General features: G+C 36.4%; 2 protein-coding genes and 1 long non-coding RNA gene across 3 annotated transcripts in view; 1 reads left to right on the plus strand and 2 right to left on the minus strand.

Moving 5' to 3' along the window:
- The first annotated feature begins 1,692 nt into the window (after window positions 1–1,692).
- atp1b1a (ATPase Na+/K+ transporting subunit beta 1a) lies at window positions 1,693–11,754 on the plus strand. The gene is given in 6 exon segments (NM_131668.3): window positions 1,693–1,880; window positions 5,250–5,378; window positions 6,935–7,090; window positions 7,701–7,894; window positions 8,459–8,542; window positions 10,288–11,754. Coding segments are annotated over 6 exon segments (921 nt in total). The 5' UTR covers window positions 1,693–1,786; the 3' UTR covers window positions 10,552–11,754.
- Window positions 1,757–8,574, minus strand: LOC141386292 (uncharacterized). The gene is made up of 2 exons (XR_012407985.1): window positions 5,023–8,574; window positions 1,757–4,886 (listed from the first exon to the last, which is right to left on the minus strand). It is a non-coding gene; the product is annotated as an uncharacterized lncRNA (long non-coding RNA).
- A 1-nt stretch (window position 11,755) lies between the features above and the next one.
- Window positions 11,756–17,680, minus strand: part of nme7 (NME/NM23 family member 7) — a 60,868-nt gene continuing 54,943 nt past the window's right edge. Inside the window, 2 exon segments of the mRNA NM_130929.2 lie at window positions 11,756–11,851; window positions 15,592–15,699. Of these exon segments, the coding sequence (NP_571004.2) occupies window positions 11,819–11,851; window positions 15,592–15,699 (141 nt within the window). The 3' untranslated portion in view covers window positions 11,756–11,818.

Here is a 17,680-nt window from a genome sequence, read left to right on the forward strand (position 1 = left end):
TGTTTCAGTAGTCTTTGCACAATATTTTATCACACATATATTTTTTTCTATGTAATCCAATGTCCAGTGTTGATAATTTTACAGTATGTACAAGAAACTTTCTGTTATAAAGACAGAAAAGTATAAAATATATACATTTTTACTGTTCCACCTTTTCAAAATGTACAATTTGATCCTAAAAGAGTCCATATGTGTGCCCTAAAGGTACAATTTAGTGCCTAAAGTGCACATATACCAAAACATTATAGAAGTGACCCTCGGGTACCTTTAAGGTACCAATGTGGACAGGTTAGATACAAACATGTACGTTTTGAAAAGATACTCCCATAGTGACAGCTTTTGGACCTTTATTTCTGAAATGATGTTACATCAATTGATCTGTGATTTTTAGCTCAACTGTACCATTGCAATAGCATGGTGTGATTCATCCTTTTCTAAATGAATGTACTTTGGTTAAGCTTCAAATGACATTATCTATTATATAGACATTAGGCCAATATTGATGCCGTAGAAACACCTGTGTGTACATGTTAGAGGCTCCCCACCCATAACAACAATGCGTGCACCTATTAACTGATTATTTACTGCAGATTTATTATGGGATTACATTTTTATGTATACATTGTCTTAACATCCTCTTGTATTATATATGTGCTAAGTAGATTAGTATTTACATTTAACTGATGAATTCAACTTAATTACAGTGTATAGAGTTTTTGGGGTCAACCAACCCCCAAACTCAATGAATGAACCAGTAATCCCAGTATGCAGTCCCTAATACCTGCAAAGATTAACACTTGTTGAAGCTTGTCTATAGATTATGTGAAAGAAAAACGAAGAAAACGACCTAAATTCACAAACACCTTATTGAGAGACTGAATCTCTACGGCTCGGTGCTCGTGTACAGGTTTAGTGTAGGTGGGTTCATGGTCCTGTTGCCTCCCACAAATGACCTTGAATGGAGCACAAATCACATTCTTGAACTCGAGTAATCCACAGCAGGTCAAAATGTTTCCTCCTCTTGACAACACACCTCATACACACATTTATGCTCCTCACACACCATCAAGGAATGAAGGTGTGCAAATAGAGGAAACTATATTTTGAATCATAGCGCCATCTGTACTTTTATAAAATAATTATGATTTCTAAAGAATACTTTTATTTGATCACTCGTGTTGCTTTTGGTTTTCTGTATTGCAACAATATTATATTAAGTATTGGTGTCAAATGAAAATACCATGCCATTTGTGTATGAAATGTATGCGTTATGATGTTTATATGATACTAAATGGTACTTTAAAAACGCAGAATCACCGTGGTAACGTACTAGAAACATTCGCAGTCCTTGTCGCGGGCCTACATCTCCAGAAATCACACAAACGAATAAGAACTTTAAAGCCCCGTGGTGCCTTATTGTGGTTCAAACTGTATGTGACCAGTCAGAAGGTAATTTTGAGGTATAAGAACACAGTTTGGAGTTTGAAAGATACAGTCAGTGCTGAACTGTGTGCACATGCGAGCATGAATTCCATCCGTTTACGAGTTGTTACGCAAAAGCAAAGCGGCCTGTGATTGGTCAATATCTGCCCTCCCTCTTTTGAAGGTAACTTATTAAAAAGAGCCACTGGGCGGAGACTGGCTCTGACTATATATTGAGTGAGTACAAGCAAAGGTACCGGGTACGACTTTGTCCTTTTTTACAACATTAAGGAAGGGGACAACATCGCTGTGAAGTCCATAAGGCCCATTTAAACACCACCAAAAAGGGAACTAAATACCGAAAATGCCCGCAAATAAAGATGGTGACGGTGGCTGGAAGTCCTTTATCTGGAATTCTGACAAGAAGGAGTTTTTAGGACGCACAGGCTGTAGTTGGCGTAAGTGTTCTCCAGATTGTTTCATCAGCGCCTGTTCTCTTGGAATAAAGTTGTATTTCCTTCTGTATAAGGTAGTAATATCGATAGGTCTTAACGTTAAAAACGGGAGAAACGGCGTGTGTTCTGACTTTGGACAAGCTCGGCACCTGTTTGATTTGACTGAGTCGTGACTTTCGTTTTCAAATTGGAAAAACTCGCGCTTGTGTTTTGCTATCATACGCAAATGGTAAGTTAATTGCCACTTTTAAAAGACTGACGTTACATACAGGGCTAAACAGAAGAGCGGTGTGTTGTATGATTTATCATAGACAAAACAGCGTTATAGACGTGTAATAAATGAACAGAGTTGTGAATATTACGAGCCACGGAGTGGTAAAAATGTAAATGACAATGTCATAAGGGAGGAAAATAGTGCTTTTTATAGCGCGTCTAGTAACATTTGAACAATGACTTGATTAACGGCAAATGTTAACGTTTGGGTCCGTAGTGGGTGAAGAGATTGTCATTTTTGAAGGTCGTGATAAGGATGTTATTTTAACGTTAGTTTAGGACTGTCATAATGTTAACGTTAGCTGTCTTTCAATGAGGGTTACTGTTTTCCAGCCACTCATGGAAACATGAGTTTAGTGACTTTGCTGTTTTTTAAGCATCAAATGATTTCAAAGTTACTACCTGCAGTGATGGGTTCATTTAAACTGCTATCAAACTGTTAAACAGAGTTCAAACAGAGTAAAAATGATTCTGATTTGAATGGAAACAACCTTTTACCGCGAAGAGTCACATTACATTAAAGCTTCAAGTGTCAGGCATGAATAAAATGACCTTAGCATGTTTGGCTATGTAATTTCTATCCTCAAGGTGACTGAAATGTGATTTGGCCAGTAACTTTATGGCCTGCAGTTAATGATAATGTCATAAAGCTGGATGTTCAGTACCCATTCATCGTCCTTCTTTCTGTGTAAATCTATATTATCTGTAAATATGTTATCAGCTTAACGTTAGTGTGTTTTATCAGATGGAAAATTGACATGTACATTTGCCTTCATTAATGAATGCCTGTTAATGAAAAGTTGCATAACCTTCGCGTTAGAACAATAGAGTTTTCACATTTAATAAGACTATACACAGGTTGTGAAATGCACATTGTTGAGTAGTGAAACAGAAGGAAATATGTGTCTGAGTCTGACACATGTGGAGTATGAGGGAGTCAGTCACATGTAGCTTAGCCAGCTAAGCTCTATCCGTGTGAAGTTTCGTTTTATACTTACCAGGAAGGTCTAAAACTGTTTCCTAAATTTCACGTAAAATAATAGAGATTCAGTCAGTGAGCCTTTACAGTTTGACTGGTTTGATAAAGTTGGCAAAAGCTAGCCAAACAAACCGTATGGTACGAGCTTGGAGAGAGCTAGAGAAAGGGGATGTTAGCAGTAGAGGAAACGTTTCCACTGACGCGCATGATTTCATTAAAGCTCGTATTATTCATTTAAAAGAGTATTTTTGGCTTATTGTATCGATTTAACCGCGTTGTTACTGGTATAAGCTAATGAAAAGTCGTCCTTTGTATTGCGTCATTCAGGTTGCTGCCCCCAAAACACTGGCTGGAGACTACAGGATACAACTAAATGTGTTGTTTTACATGATTTAAGTTACTCGATTGAGTAAAGCTTTCAGGTAAACCAATGAGAAGTGAGAGAGAATGAATGACACAGTTAACAGCCAATAGATGCCCTGCCTTTACTGTTGGCATGTGGCTAATCTTACTCTCAATCTTCTTGAATGTGGCTTTAACAAGGTTTTAAAACATCATAGGAGTTTAGAAACAGAGGTCCTATTATTTATACCCTCAGGGTCAGGCTTTTTCCTCTGCCCACACCGAATCTCTACGGCACGTGAATCTATTGTTTGTGGGACCATATTCAAACTTGAATGTGTTTCCTGTAGATTTAAGTGGCGGCAAAGTTTTACTGCCAACGTTGAAGGAAAGGAAGTTTAACTTCGTCATCCACACACACAAACCTGCTGCTTATGTCTATAGGGGACCAGTTTGAAATGGTTGTTTTGGGGCCCTTTCAATGAAGCCCACAGACTGGCACAGTAACTGACAGACAGGAATGTTATTCTGCAGGTCTCGTTCTGTTGCGTCAGACAGAGAGGGACATGTGAGTTCTTAGACTTGCTGTTATGAGTAATGTGTGAGATTGACTGAAGCTGCTGTCGCTGCTCTTCATACAGGAAAGTTGGGGATGTTTCAGTGACTGGCAACTTTGCATAAATTTCAAAGGCTCCAAAGGCAGCCAGCTTCCATGTTTTAAAAAGATGTTAGTGTTTATAAATCCATTTATTTTTATGATCAGTAAAATTGAATTCAATTATCAAAGTTAAATAAAAAAAAGAAGTTTTTTGAATGATCAAAGTTATTTAACAAAAAGAAAAACTTGATTTTTAAGAGTGACTAATCAGAGTTTGTTACTCTTTATTCACTGCAGTTCAGATACAGTTTCTTCTGAAACAGATAAAATGATAGATCTAACATGGGCCGGTATAAGATTCTGACGGTACGATAACCTTGGTTATAAAAATCACGGTTTCACAATTTCACGGTATTGTGATCACTGCTCTAAAATATGCTCTTTTTAAATTTCTGGCTGAAAAAACAACCTTTTCCACTGTGAACACAATATATTTTATTTTGAGAAACATTTATAATATTTCGGAGCTTTAAACATGTTAGGCTAAAGAATTTAATGAATCATTGACTTCTGCTGTCTTCATTAGTTTCAAAAACCTAGATTTCTTTACTATTTAAAGTAGCATCTTTGGGTATATTTTCTGCTGGAGATACTGAAAAATAGCAGAAAAAGTTGGCAATTTTAAAACCCTGACTTTTCCAAACCGTGGTATACCTTGAAAACGGTTATCATCCCAAGCCTATAGATCTTTTCCTTGTTGTGTTCATTTTTTAAAGTCCATCTGAATTAAATGTATTATTGGAAAACAGAATAAAAACTTGGGTGATTGTAAGGAGACAGACCTGAATGCTAGCTTTCAGTTGATTGTTTCTAAAGAAATGGATATGATTGCAGATGTCTGACTAATTTCTTATTTATTTATTTATTTTTTCGAGTGGCAGTGAATGAATCACTGACACTTTAAAAAATAGTTAGAAATTTGTTTGAATATTTCATGCCAACTTCAAACATTCAGTTTATACCTCATTCAACATAATCTGTTTAGCACACTTTAAATTAACAGGATTTTGTTCTACAGAACTTTAGATTTGGTTTTGTTTATATAAACTCAGTGTGATTTTTCTGCTTGTTTGTGCACTTAAACATCCTATTGACTTGATGCTTCATGTTTTCTCTGCAGTAAAAATCTTCATCTTCTACGTAATCTTCTACGGCTGCTTGGCTGGAATTTTCATTGGCACCATCCAGGCCATGCTCCTGACTCTCAGCAACTACAAGCCCACATACCAGGACAGGGTTGCACCCCCAGGTAACTAACCAGATTGGTTGATGTTGAAGATATTACATGCCCAAAAGCGTTCAGAGTACTATCTGTACTTGAAAGCTCTAAGAATGAATCACCAACCCGAACAGATACAGAGTGATCTGTGTGTACTTTAATAGTTGTTTTGTCTGGTCTGATTTCTGATAAGTACTATATGTGACAGCGTTGTGTTATTCAAAATTGTGACTAACATCAGGGCTATCATTATGTTCTTGTACACAACTTCGGAAGATATTTTAACATCTTATTCCACATAACAGTCTTGTTTTAACAAATACACCTCAATAGTGTATTTGGAGGTTTGTCACCTGCTTGACAACATTCACTTTTCCATCATGGGCATCTATGTTATTCTTCAGCACTTAATATGGAAAATTGGAAAGAACAACATTCCCATTGATAGACAGATTGTTCCACAGTGCTAAAAGTTTCTGTAAACCCTGTGACGTTAAAGGTCTGTCTGATCTCAGAAAGGGAAAGAGGGTGGAGGTGGTAGGAGTGTGAGGGAGGAGAAGGAGAGAGACACACAGAGAGCCATTTTGACCTTCACACTCCCAGCTAGACTGACGAGGCTTCCCGTTTGGGTTCTGACAGCATTGTTGTTCCTCATTGGCACACATTGCAAGTCCTTGAAGTGTTTCTGATGCTGTCTGCATTTCTGCATGTACAACATACCTCTGAAATACTTCACAACATGCTTTGATTTGATCCCTGATCTTGTTTTGAACACAAACGAATGTTTTGCAATTTGGAAGTACTTTGGAAAAGTAACAGTGGAGAGCATTGTGTGCTGCAGTTTCCATAATCCCCGTAAGGTTGCCTGTTGCTCCACTGCCAGCCATTGGCTACACCAGCCATGCCAGTGAATGTTTGCATAGTGCACACTCCCGCCCTGGCATTACATTTAGCTGTGCTCCAAAGGGCCCTAAGCATTAATCTCTCTGCCAAGCAGCGCCGTTTCCCCTTTAAGAGAGGCGGCCCTTGAACAGTGCAGTCTAAAATGAAGAGGAGATCTCCATGGTGTGCAGCTATTCGCTGTGAAGCAGGCCGGACGTAGAGAAGACATGCAGCCCGCGTTCAAGTCCCGCCTCCCACTTAGGGGCTAAAAGTTTCCATTGTGTGACAGAAGCACGTGAGATTGTGGAGAGGAGGAGGGGAAGGCTGGGAGACTCTCTCAAGCTCTAACCACAGTCTTAAAGGTCTATCCAAGAGTGCCCCTGAAACTTTCAAATGTTTCACACCAGCTGCAGCACAAGCACCAAGGTCATTGCCAGCCTGTTGAAACAAAAACTGCCATTACAGACAATATAAGGCTTCTGTTGACTGGCTCCCCGCATGCCACGCCTCTCAGTAGCCGTACGTTCAAGCTGGTGGAAAATTACTGCCAAGCTGGGAATCTGAATAGTGAACTTCCATGAGAATTGGTAGAGTAGGTATACACTGCTTTCAGAGCTGGAGGGAAGTTCATGAATGCTAAATGTTCATTTTTGTGGTTAACAGCAGTTGTCGGGCCACATTTAACTCTTCTGCTTTACTTACAGGATTATCACACTCCCCACGCCCGGACAAAGCCGAGATCAGCTACAATATCAACGACGAATCAACTTACATGCCATATGTCAATCATATTGATGCGTTTCTTAAGGCATATAATAAAGATATCCAGGAGGATAACACCAAATTTGAAGATTGTGGAGGTACAAGAACTTCAAAGACTGTATATATGTATATTATACACACATTTTTATACATCCAAGATTTTCCAGCATTTTTGAACAGTGTTGTGCACAGACGACAATGTTTTCAAATCCTTGACAACTGTCAATATTAATAAAATATTACAAATAGTCTGTGCACTGAATCCTATAGTTCATCACAGATGTTTTGGTTGTCAAGTACTCATGCTTGCCTATACGCATTTGCATGACTTACCTATAATCAACTGGCATTTAGAAAAATCAGACACAAAAGCTTTCCTTTTCAACCCCCCCAAAATGCTATTGTCATTTAAACATATGGGCAAATACAATCTATTTCTACATTCTAATTTTAGTTGAAAACATTAAAACGTATCTATAGCTCTACCATGAAGTAGGTCGTTTTAAAAGGGTACAGTTCAGAAGGTGATCTCCTCAGATCTGTGTCATATGAGCTCTATTCACAAGTTAACAGTTCACTGCTTAGGTAGACAATTGGGCCTTTATTTGACTCATTTTGCTGTCCTGCTTGCCCAAGCACTGTTCTTGTAATGACAAGGAAATGCAGTTGTGGTAGTCACTAAAAAACTGTAATGTGTTTCTTGTTTAGATAAACCCCAATTTTATACAGACCGTGGAGAACTGGAGAGCGACAATGGCGTGAGGAAGGCCTGCCGCTTCAGACGAGAATGGCTGGGCGAGTGCTCAGGCCAAAAAGACGAAAAGCAAAAAAATTACGGCTTTGACGATGGCCAACCCTGCCTCATCGTTAAACTCAATAGGATCGTGAATTTCATGCCACGGGTGAGTTATCTAACATTAGCAGATGTGTATATATGTTTACTATAGTGTATTAGGCATGGGCCGGTATAAGATTCTGACGGTATGATAACCTTGGATAAAAATATTATGGTTTCACGGTATTGTGATTACTGCTCTAAAATATGCTCTTTGTAAATGTCCGGTTAAAAAAACTACTTTTTTCCACTCTGAACACAATATATCTTATTTTGAGAAACATTTGTAATATTTTGAAGCAGTAAACATGTCAGGCTAAAGAATTTAATTTAAATTTACTTCTGCTAATGATGTCTTCATTAGTTTCAAAAACACATATTAAAAGCAAATTTAAAATGGCATCTTTGGGGATCTTTTCTGCTGGAGATACTGTTGTCCTAATAAACAAAAATAAATCACACATATATCGTAGGAACGGTGTTACAGGAAATTTTGGCGTTTTTAAAACCTTGTATTTTCCAAACCGTGGTATACCTTTAAAATGGTTACCGTCCCGTGCCTACTGTGTATACATCAAGTGCTTTTAGTTCACCTGTGCAGTTGGGTCTCACTGTCAATCTCTTTTCTTAGCCACCAGCATCCAACGAAAGTATCCCAGAGGCAGTTCGCCCAAAACTTCAGGGCAATGTGATTCCAATCCACTGCTCAAGCAAGGTAAGAAACAATTCTCAGTTAAAGTCGAATTTAAAAAAAAAAAAGTTCATTATAATTTTACAGTGAGGATGTGTGTACAAAATAGAAAGATAAACAATTTCCTTTACATCTTTAAAGTTTCACTGATTTTATGTAAAGTATTTTGAATCAAATCAATGCCTCGATTCATGAAAATAAAGTTTAAGAAGTAGTTGACACTACATGTGCGTGCACAAAGTCTTGTAGTTCAGACAATAGCCATGTTTCCAGCTTCCATTTTGAAAATGCACATAAAAACGTGCATAATTAAGTTGGATAAACTTTTTACTCAATAAGAAAAGATGCATAATAACTACGAATTTCAAGTATGCGCATTATAAAAGGTCATGTAATGTTATTATAAGAGATTTTGTGATGATAAAAATGTGTCTGAATGGACAAACCAGCAGGCAGAGCACATTGTAAAACATCTGAAATGTTGATGTGGTCATTCTAAAACGCCTTAAACATTTCAGCATTAGTGTTATAATATTATTAATGAACTCCAGGACTGTCAAGAGCGTCTGTGCTCCACATCTCACGCCTTCAACCGCCGCCACACGTTCATTGTGTGTCAGTATTGTCTTCTGAGACGCAAGTCATTTATTAAATAAACAAAGCTTCTTTTACCGCGGCAAGTTCCATTTTTATATTTGATATTTGGTGCCAGTTAATCAAGACGTGCCGATTTTGTTCTGATTGACTCATTGGATGGAAACGCTGCTTTATTGGCACATCTTTTATGCGATATTCCAGTTTTGCGCATAAATTTCATTCGCATTTTTGGATGGAAACATAACTAATAATGATATTATTTTATTTATATAATATTTATTTTTTGGTTAAAATTATTCTTGTCTAACAGACTTTTATATATGTAACAACTAGACGTAATATTGTAGAACCATTTTTCTGAAAAAATTACCAGTTTAAAAATGGCCTATAGCACCATTTTACCAATTTTTAGACAGAACATTAAGGTTCAAAAGGCCCATTCACAAAAAAACACAACAGGACATCTGTAAAGTGTTCAGATTTTGTGAAAAAAGCGATAATGTTAAGAGAATGACTCACAGGATCATTACTGAAATCAATTTCAAAATGATATTGTGTTGTTAATTGATATTAAAACACTAACAGAATCCAACAAAAGCTGTTTTTTGCCACAAATAAATCAATAAGTAGTAATAGAGACACTTCCATCTTGCTTTACATGTGTTTTTCTTATCTAACACCTCAAACTTATCAGATTTGTCATTCTATTTCTTGTTATTGTGGGTTTACAGAAATTCCAACCTTTTTCCCCTCAGAAATGTTATTTTGATCTTACTAAAAAGTCGTAAATTTAAAAGTTTTTTTTTAGTTTTGCAGTAATCTGCATTTTTGGTGTAGATGCTAGCATAGACCATTTTGTGGGATGTAAGCAAAAACAATGGTGCCAATCTATTTCCTGTTTCATACGTTTAATTTCTAGAGCTTCCGAGAATCCAAAATGAGCCCCATATTGATAATGTTCTGATAGCTGTTTTAACGTTATGATTGAATTGCTTCTTGTTACAGTTCTGAAGTAGTTTGATAACAAACAGGAAATGTCGATGAGCCAACGATAACCACATTGAAATGGTCTATAATCAACTCAATGGTTATAGTTCTTAAACAATCACAGCGATGCAAAGCTCCAAAGTGCTTCAGAGAATGATCTAACGCTAGTTTATTTTCTTCAACAGAGAGAAGAGGAAGCAAACTTGCTCGGGCAGATTAAATACTTTGGACTGGGGACTGGTTTCCCCCTCCAGTATTATCCGTACTACGGGAAACTGCTTCAGCCGCAGTACCTCCAGCCTCTGGTGGCCATCAAGTTCTACAACATCACTACAGACGTGGACGTGCGCGTGGAATGCAAAGTATACGGAGAAAACATCGATTACAGCGAGAAGGACCGTTCTCAGGGACGTTTTGACATCAAGTTCACCATCAAAACCAAGTCATGACCTTAGCTGTGAAAATAGCTCTTTTATTCTGCCCATTTCAAAACACAATAATTTAGACGAATAAACGGAGACGAGTGCAAATTCAATTGGAGAAGAAAAAAGAAAAAAACACAGTCGTGAACAAACTTTCGTAACATACGGGACCTACACTTAATCTGTACGCTTTACACTAGCTTTCTCTGCATGTCTAGGGTTAGGATGTAAATTACAGGAAGAGTAGCAATAGCAAAGTATTTATTCTACTGTAAATGAGAATATTCCGTGAGCCATGGGACGTTCATTTATTACTGTAAATTATAATTCCACTACTGATGTAGCGAGCAGTGTTCCTTCCCCTGAGTATTTCTGCCTCGTGTGGTCTCTTTATATTTTATGGAGTGTGCAGTGCAGTAGTCGCATACAGTGGTCCTTTCCAAGCCATGTTGTAATTTCTGTTGTCTTATGTGAGAAAGCCTTAGCGGTCCAAGGTGTGTGTGTGTGAGAGAGAGAGAGTGTGTGAATGCGCATAATCGTCTACTTAAAAACTGAAAATACTGGCATGGTACGCTCTGAACTCCCCAGGTCTCTGTGTGTGTGTGTGTGTGTGTGTGTGTGTGTTTGTAAGTGACTGCACTCCGTTCAAACGATCATTTCCTTTGCTTTTCTTCTTCTCTTTTTCATTGATTGTGGGGAATGTTTTTACATCACATTTTGACTTTTTATTCGATCGTCTTTCAATTTGGGAAATTGGGGCTAATGTCAATTCTGTGTAAGGCTTATCTTTTCCTTTACTATTAAGTGTAGAGCTGTGTGTCTCGCCTGGAGGACTGAAGTGGCCAGTGTTCAGCTTGGCAACTCAGTGCTTTTTTATTTGGTTTTTGTTTTGTTTTTTTTTGTTCTGGATGCATCACGTGACGTGGTGTTACTTTCTAATGAATGTTTTAGCCATTTTCATGGTGGAAGAATTTTATATTTATGCAGTTGTACAATTTTTTTCAGCAGGAGAGTGTAATGTATGAATCCAAAAAACCAAAGTCACTGGTCAAAGGTTTTTAAAAAAGAAACCTGTCAAATGCAAAGCAGTACCCCGTGTAATAGGATGTTTTGTTAGTGTTTAATGTTCATCGTTGGACGTCAGAACACTTGTCAGGAGTTGCATTTGCTCTTGTAATGTTATTTAAATCTGGGTAAGACCTAAGAAGAAATAAATGGACAGACAACTGAGGCATTGTCAAAGTGGTCTTTATTGAAATCACAGCCGAATAGACATCTCCATCTCACAGTTGCTTCACCCATCTAAAATCTTAAAGAAATACTGGACCTGCAAAAGAGAATTTCACAAAATTCAATCTACTACACAATGAAACATGCAAAAGGTCAACTGCAAAAACTGAACAGCTGTCAAATAACATGGTATACACTAGCCAGCAAACAATTGTGTTTAATAGACGTCTAATAGACATCTAAACGTAGACAGCTTGGCTAAAACAAGGCAAAACTTCAGCGAAAATCTGTTAGACATCTAAGAATAACCCAATAGACTAGTGGTCAAATAGACAGACTTCATATGTGTAGTCATTCATTTCCGTTTGTTTGAAGACTCGTCTAGTTTTGGTCTATTCTTAGACGTCTATTAGACAGCCCAAGTTTAGCCTTGTTTTAGCCAAGACCACTATGTTTAGACGTCTCTTAGACATTTTTTAAAAACAAAAAATGCTTGCTGGGTACATACTTTAAAAACAAAGGTTCCATGGAGGAACAACGAGGAAGATAACTATATTCAGGGTTCATACACATTTCAACTACTAAACTACTAATTTCATAACTTCTCTGATTTTTCCAAGACTTTCAAGTAAATTTTCATGACCAAATGTTTCATGCAATGTCTACATATGCGTGGTAAAAGAAAAACCGTGCATGTTCAAATTTATTACAGCGTATCGTAAAACACGCAGCAATTTATTTAGTTTTAATTTATATCTATGTAAAACTGATTTAGATAATGTTTACACTAATAGTGTAATAGTGTTTACCCAACTAATAGTGTGAGCGTATGTGACTGGCCAAGGAAAAAAAAAAGAAGTAAAGACAACTAACCTAAACTCAAGTATACAGATATCTGTTTTCCATGACTTTTCCAGGACTGGATAATTCCATGTCAAAACTCCATGGCTTTTCCAGGTTTTCCATGACCGTATGAACCCTGTATCTTAGTGTCCACATTAGTGTACAATATCACCGTTTATTCTAAGTGCTTGTGCAGATTATGGCTTCTGATTGGCTAATTTATCGTTTTTATTTTGTGACTCTACTATTATAATTGAACGATCTTCAAACTACATTGTTTTTGGTGTCAACAGGCATTTAGAGTGAAGTGTTTAGTGTGATTTAAAAATGCTCAACAAAGATCCTTTTGCACTGAATGGAAAGATTCTGTTCATTTTATTACAAATTTAATTGCAACTTTTTTTTCACAATTATGACCTCTGATAATTATGACTTATAGAATTATGTAAGTTTTTATCTTTTCCCTAAAAAAGTCGAGATAGAAATGAAAGAACTCTGAGGAAAAATTGAACTCAAATGTAATTTTCACAGATAAGCATATGAAAATGTCATAATTATAGGTTTATTTTAGACGCATCTGAGTTTAACTTTCCTCAGAATTCTTTGCTTTCTATCTCGCCTTTCTGAGGAAAAATATAAAAACTTCTTTTTCCACAGTTTCAAGTTTATCTGTTACAACTAAGGGTTTAATCTGATTATTATCAGTATGGATTTATCAGCTTTCTTTTAATTATATTTGCTTGTTGCAATTTGGACATTTGGAGTTTTCTATGAGTTTATACATTTGAATTGTGATAAATCTCAACTTCAGCAGCACTAAAACCAAACTTTACACTTTTATTCATATTCTGAAACATTTTTAAAGAGTTAAAAATATGCTAGATTATACAAAATATGCATAATATGCTAGACTATATACACTATATACATTTTATTCTACAAAAATTCTACAGTATTGTTCAAATCAGGGGTTTGGCCCAAACCAAACCAAGTTGACTGAGGGCTTTGGGCCAAATATCAGGGTTTGTACTGGTGCTGGAAATCCTGGAAAATGCTTGATGTTTAAAAGTGCTCGAACCTGCTTGAATTTAAAATTGTGATCGTTTTGGATGCATTTGCGCCCAAAATTTTATTTATGCGAGCCCAAAATATATTTGGGAGCATTTATGCGATTCCATAAAACTGTTGCCGTGTGACCAGTTTTCATTGCAAAATGTCCAACGCATGACCGTATTTAGGAGACATTCACGCAGAATGCATTTTTGTACTAAAAATGCCAAACGCAGCACTCTGAAATAGTTTAAACAGTTGACATGTTAAATTGCTGCAGGAAACAAAGCCTGCAATGCCTGCCCCGCCTTCCGATTGGCCCACTGCTCTTGAACACAAATGGATTTGTTAATATCAGCTGTCAATCACTTAGTCAATGCCTTTCCACTAATGACAGTGAGCTACAGCTGAAAAAATGTAAAGGTCTGGGTACGAGAGAATGAAAACAGTACGGACAGATTTTGTTTAAGAAACTACCTAAAGTTACAAATAATGGCACATTTGATCAGAACTTTTATTTATTTATTTTATTATTATTATTATTTTTTTACAGTTTTTGGGTGAGCTATCCTGAAGATTTTGTTCCAAAGTATTCAACAAATTAAGTTAAAAGGTCATATTGTGTTTTTTAAATAGCACAATGGGTTTAAATGTGAAAAAGTACATCCAGTAAAAAAAGCACAAATGTGCACCTTGAAAATGCTTCAAAAAGTGCTGGAATTTGAAGTTGGAAAAGGTGTAAGAACCCTGAAATATATACCAAACCATTTATATTAAATTTGCTAAGGGTCATTTTCTAACTTATTCTTTAATATTTAAAAATAACTAGAAAACTGTGCTTTAGATCATATTGACTAATCCAGTATCACTTTAAACATTTTATAATGAACTTATTACAGTAAAACATAAACTATTTCATTTATAACACAAGTTTAATGCTGAATACTCTAGTCAAGCTTATTTGATTTGCTCGCAGATGACAGCATTAACATTTTAAATGTCTGATTCGTTTACAGTATTTAATAAAATCATTTAATTTCAGTTTGCTTTTTTGTATTTTAGCAATAACACATAGAAACAAACGGTTATGTTAAATTCGAAAGGACGATCACTGTCAAAGGCATACGCCCCAACCACCTCCCCATTATTCCCCGTCTTTTTTCAGATGGGATGGTGGGCTAAATCAAATTATACCATAGGTGAACTTTGGCCCCGTAGGCTCTACTTTAGGCATCTCTGCTGTAAATGATGTAGTGAAAATCTCAAAATTCCTTCTGTAAACACTACTCGCTCTCCAAAGTTCTGATTTTTTTCTAGAGAAGTCTTCAAATGTACATATTTCAACATAACATTTCAGAAAACGTTCTTAATCCAATTATTCAACTGGGAAAGTTCGGTGATAACTATTAGTTAATTTTTATACCCTATTCAGCGTCTATATTTAAAAACAAAACTCATGTTAATGTGTGACACACTTTAAGCACTTCATCGGGTCTCGGCATCAGCTCACCATCTTGTTTTACTTTCAAACAATTGACTTGTCCCTGAATTGTGCCTGTTACAGCAGTGGCTGTCTCTCTGTGAGGCCTGAGCTCTTGGAATGTCATGGCTGAGTCGGTCAGCAGGCAAATGATTAACAAGGGACCATTTGTGCTTGGAGGCTGGACGGATCAGGAGTTGTGGACAACAATGACGTCCACCGGGCCAAACCCACTCGCTGGCATAACAATGGCTTTTTTTCCTTCTACCAAAGCTCCTCTGCTTCCCTTCCTGTCAGACACTGAGGTCAGTCATGAGACCTGGATGCCATGTTGTCCTTGCCCTTCATTTGTGGGATCCTCAAATATTTCATATTATTACACTAGAGTCACAGAGCGAAGACAAAAACGTGACTGTGTGGCTCTTGCGTAACGCTGAGTTTGAATGGGATTTGCATGAGCTCACCTCTAGAATCCCGTCCTCTGGTAGGTCTGTGCAGTGAACGCCGTTCTGCAGTTTGTTTTTGCCGTACAGGGCTCGTAAAGTTTTGGGCCGAAGGTGGCGTGCAATTTCCTGTGTGGAAACAAAACACATATTGTAACGACAGCTCTGTGATGGGTTACAGTTTGAACAATGGGGCAGAAGCTTTGAGCAGCGTTTCCTTTAGCAGAGCAGCTGGATTAAAGCACAGGTGATGATGCGTGTGTTGTTATGGTGACTCGTGCCAGATCACATAACATCACATTCTGTTAAGGGCATCGGGTTACTTGCACGTGTTTGTTCAAGTCACTCAAACATCAACTTCCAAGAATGTCTATATTAGGCACACATAAAGAAATCAGCCTTCAAATGGACATTTCAGACTTACTGTAAAAGATTGTACTATAAAAGTGTGTTCCTGACAAATAATATTTAAAAAAGGTCATTCTGACCGTCTCAAAATTCTGACTTCCTCACAACCTTACATTTGCAACTACAATGCAGACAGTTACTTTTTCTTACTTAGCTTTTTTTTGTCTTGTGTCTAGCTCATATATCTAAACACTCTTAAATCAAGAGGCGTTTTATAGACAAGTAAAAAATGACTTGTTTAAAGAAAACAAAAACAAGTCAAAATGAGTTTCTTCTTAAAACAAGCAAACTAATCTGCTAGTGGAGTAAACCCTAAACAAATAATCTAAAAACAAGCTAATTCCGCTTACCCCAATGGTAGATTGTTTAACTTCCTATAAGGAAAAACTTGGTTAAAATGAACTTGCTTTCTTTTCGAAAACAAGATTTTTTTAAATGCCTATTTATTAAAGAATACTTAGATTCTTAGAGTAGAAATTCTTAGAGTAGAAACAAGACTAAACATTTTAGTTTTTTTGCAGTGATTTCTCATCATTTTGAAATCTTAACTCAGACATGCCACCAGGAGAGACAGAGAATTGCCATATCGGCTTCTATGGCACAAGTCATGGCACAAAAAAAAGTTTGCCACATTTTAGATATAACACATTTCTATAATTATAATAATATTCTAGCTATTAAAAGTCATCCACATTTCAAAATACAAGATAAAATACATAAATATTAGTAATGATATAAGATAAAAATCTGAAAGAGTTTAAGGTTTACTTTTGAATTTTAGAAGGATTTACATGTTAAAATATATGATTTAAAGTCTCTCCAGATAAAAATTGTTGTCTGATAACATTAAAAATAGAGTTTTTCACAAGAATATGTTTAACAGTTTGGTTTCTATAGCAATACTGACATTTTCATGCCACCAGAATCCAGGGTTTATAGTGGTTCTGCGATGCCCACAAATTAAAAGTAATATAATGGAAATTATGGAGGAACTCTCATGCAGAGAGTATATCTAGTGCTACTGCATCTCACGCCAAGTCATAACCTTTTGATTTAGTAGCTAATTCGTAGGAATTTTTTGCGACCTCATTTCCCAATGATAGTTGGTTAGGGGTGGGGTTTAGCGCCACACCCCCCTTTTAAAAAACACATGTTCATACAAATGAACTAATATGACTTTGTACTATTTAGTAGGACCAAACAGAATCTGCAGACAATTTTTGCTATTGCTGCAGAGAATTTTGTAAAAAAAAAAAAAAAAAATCTGCAGATATATGCAGAAACATTTTAGGAGTATCAAAACTAAAAACGCAACATATTAAATAAAAAGCAATACCTTTTAAACGTTTATTTAATGCTTACAATGCAAACCCAATTAGATCCACTTATTTGGTAAATAAAGCATGTCTCTACTAAAAGACAGAAAATATTACTTTACAAACTGAATTGTAAATGATTTATATGAACATTTTCATACTCCTATTATAATATCACAATAATAATACTGAAACTAATTAAAAAATAAATATTAAAGTATACACATTTACAAAAGTAAATACACAGACTCGATAGGCTAAAAATCTGCAGATTTCTGCACACGTATTCCGTTTGGGCCTAGTAAAAAGCCACTAAACTGCCAAAAAGCATGATAGTTATGTTTCCACGTGGGATCAGGCTGGTGTATCACAGGTAGTAATATAGT

This window comes from Danio rerio, chromosome 6, assembly GCF_049306965.1.
Source record: "Danio rerio strain Tuebingen ecotype United States chromosome 6, GRCz12tu, whole genome shotgun sequence".
Classification (NCBI taxonomy): Eukaryota; Metazoa; Chordata; class Actinopteri; order Cypriniformes; family Danionidae; genus Danio; species Danio rerio.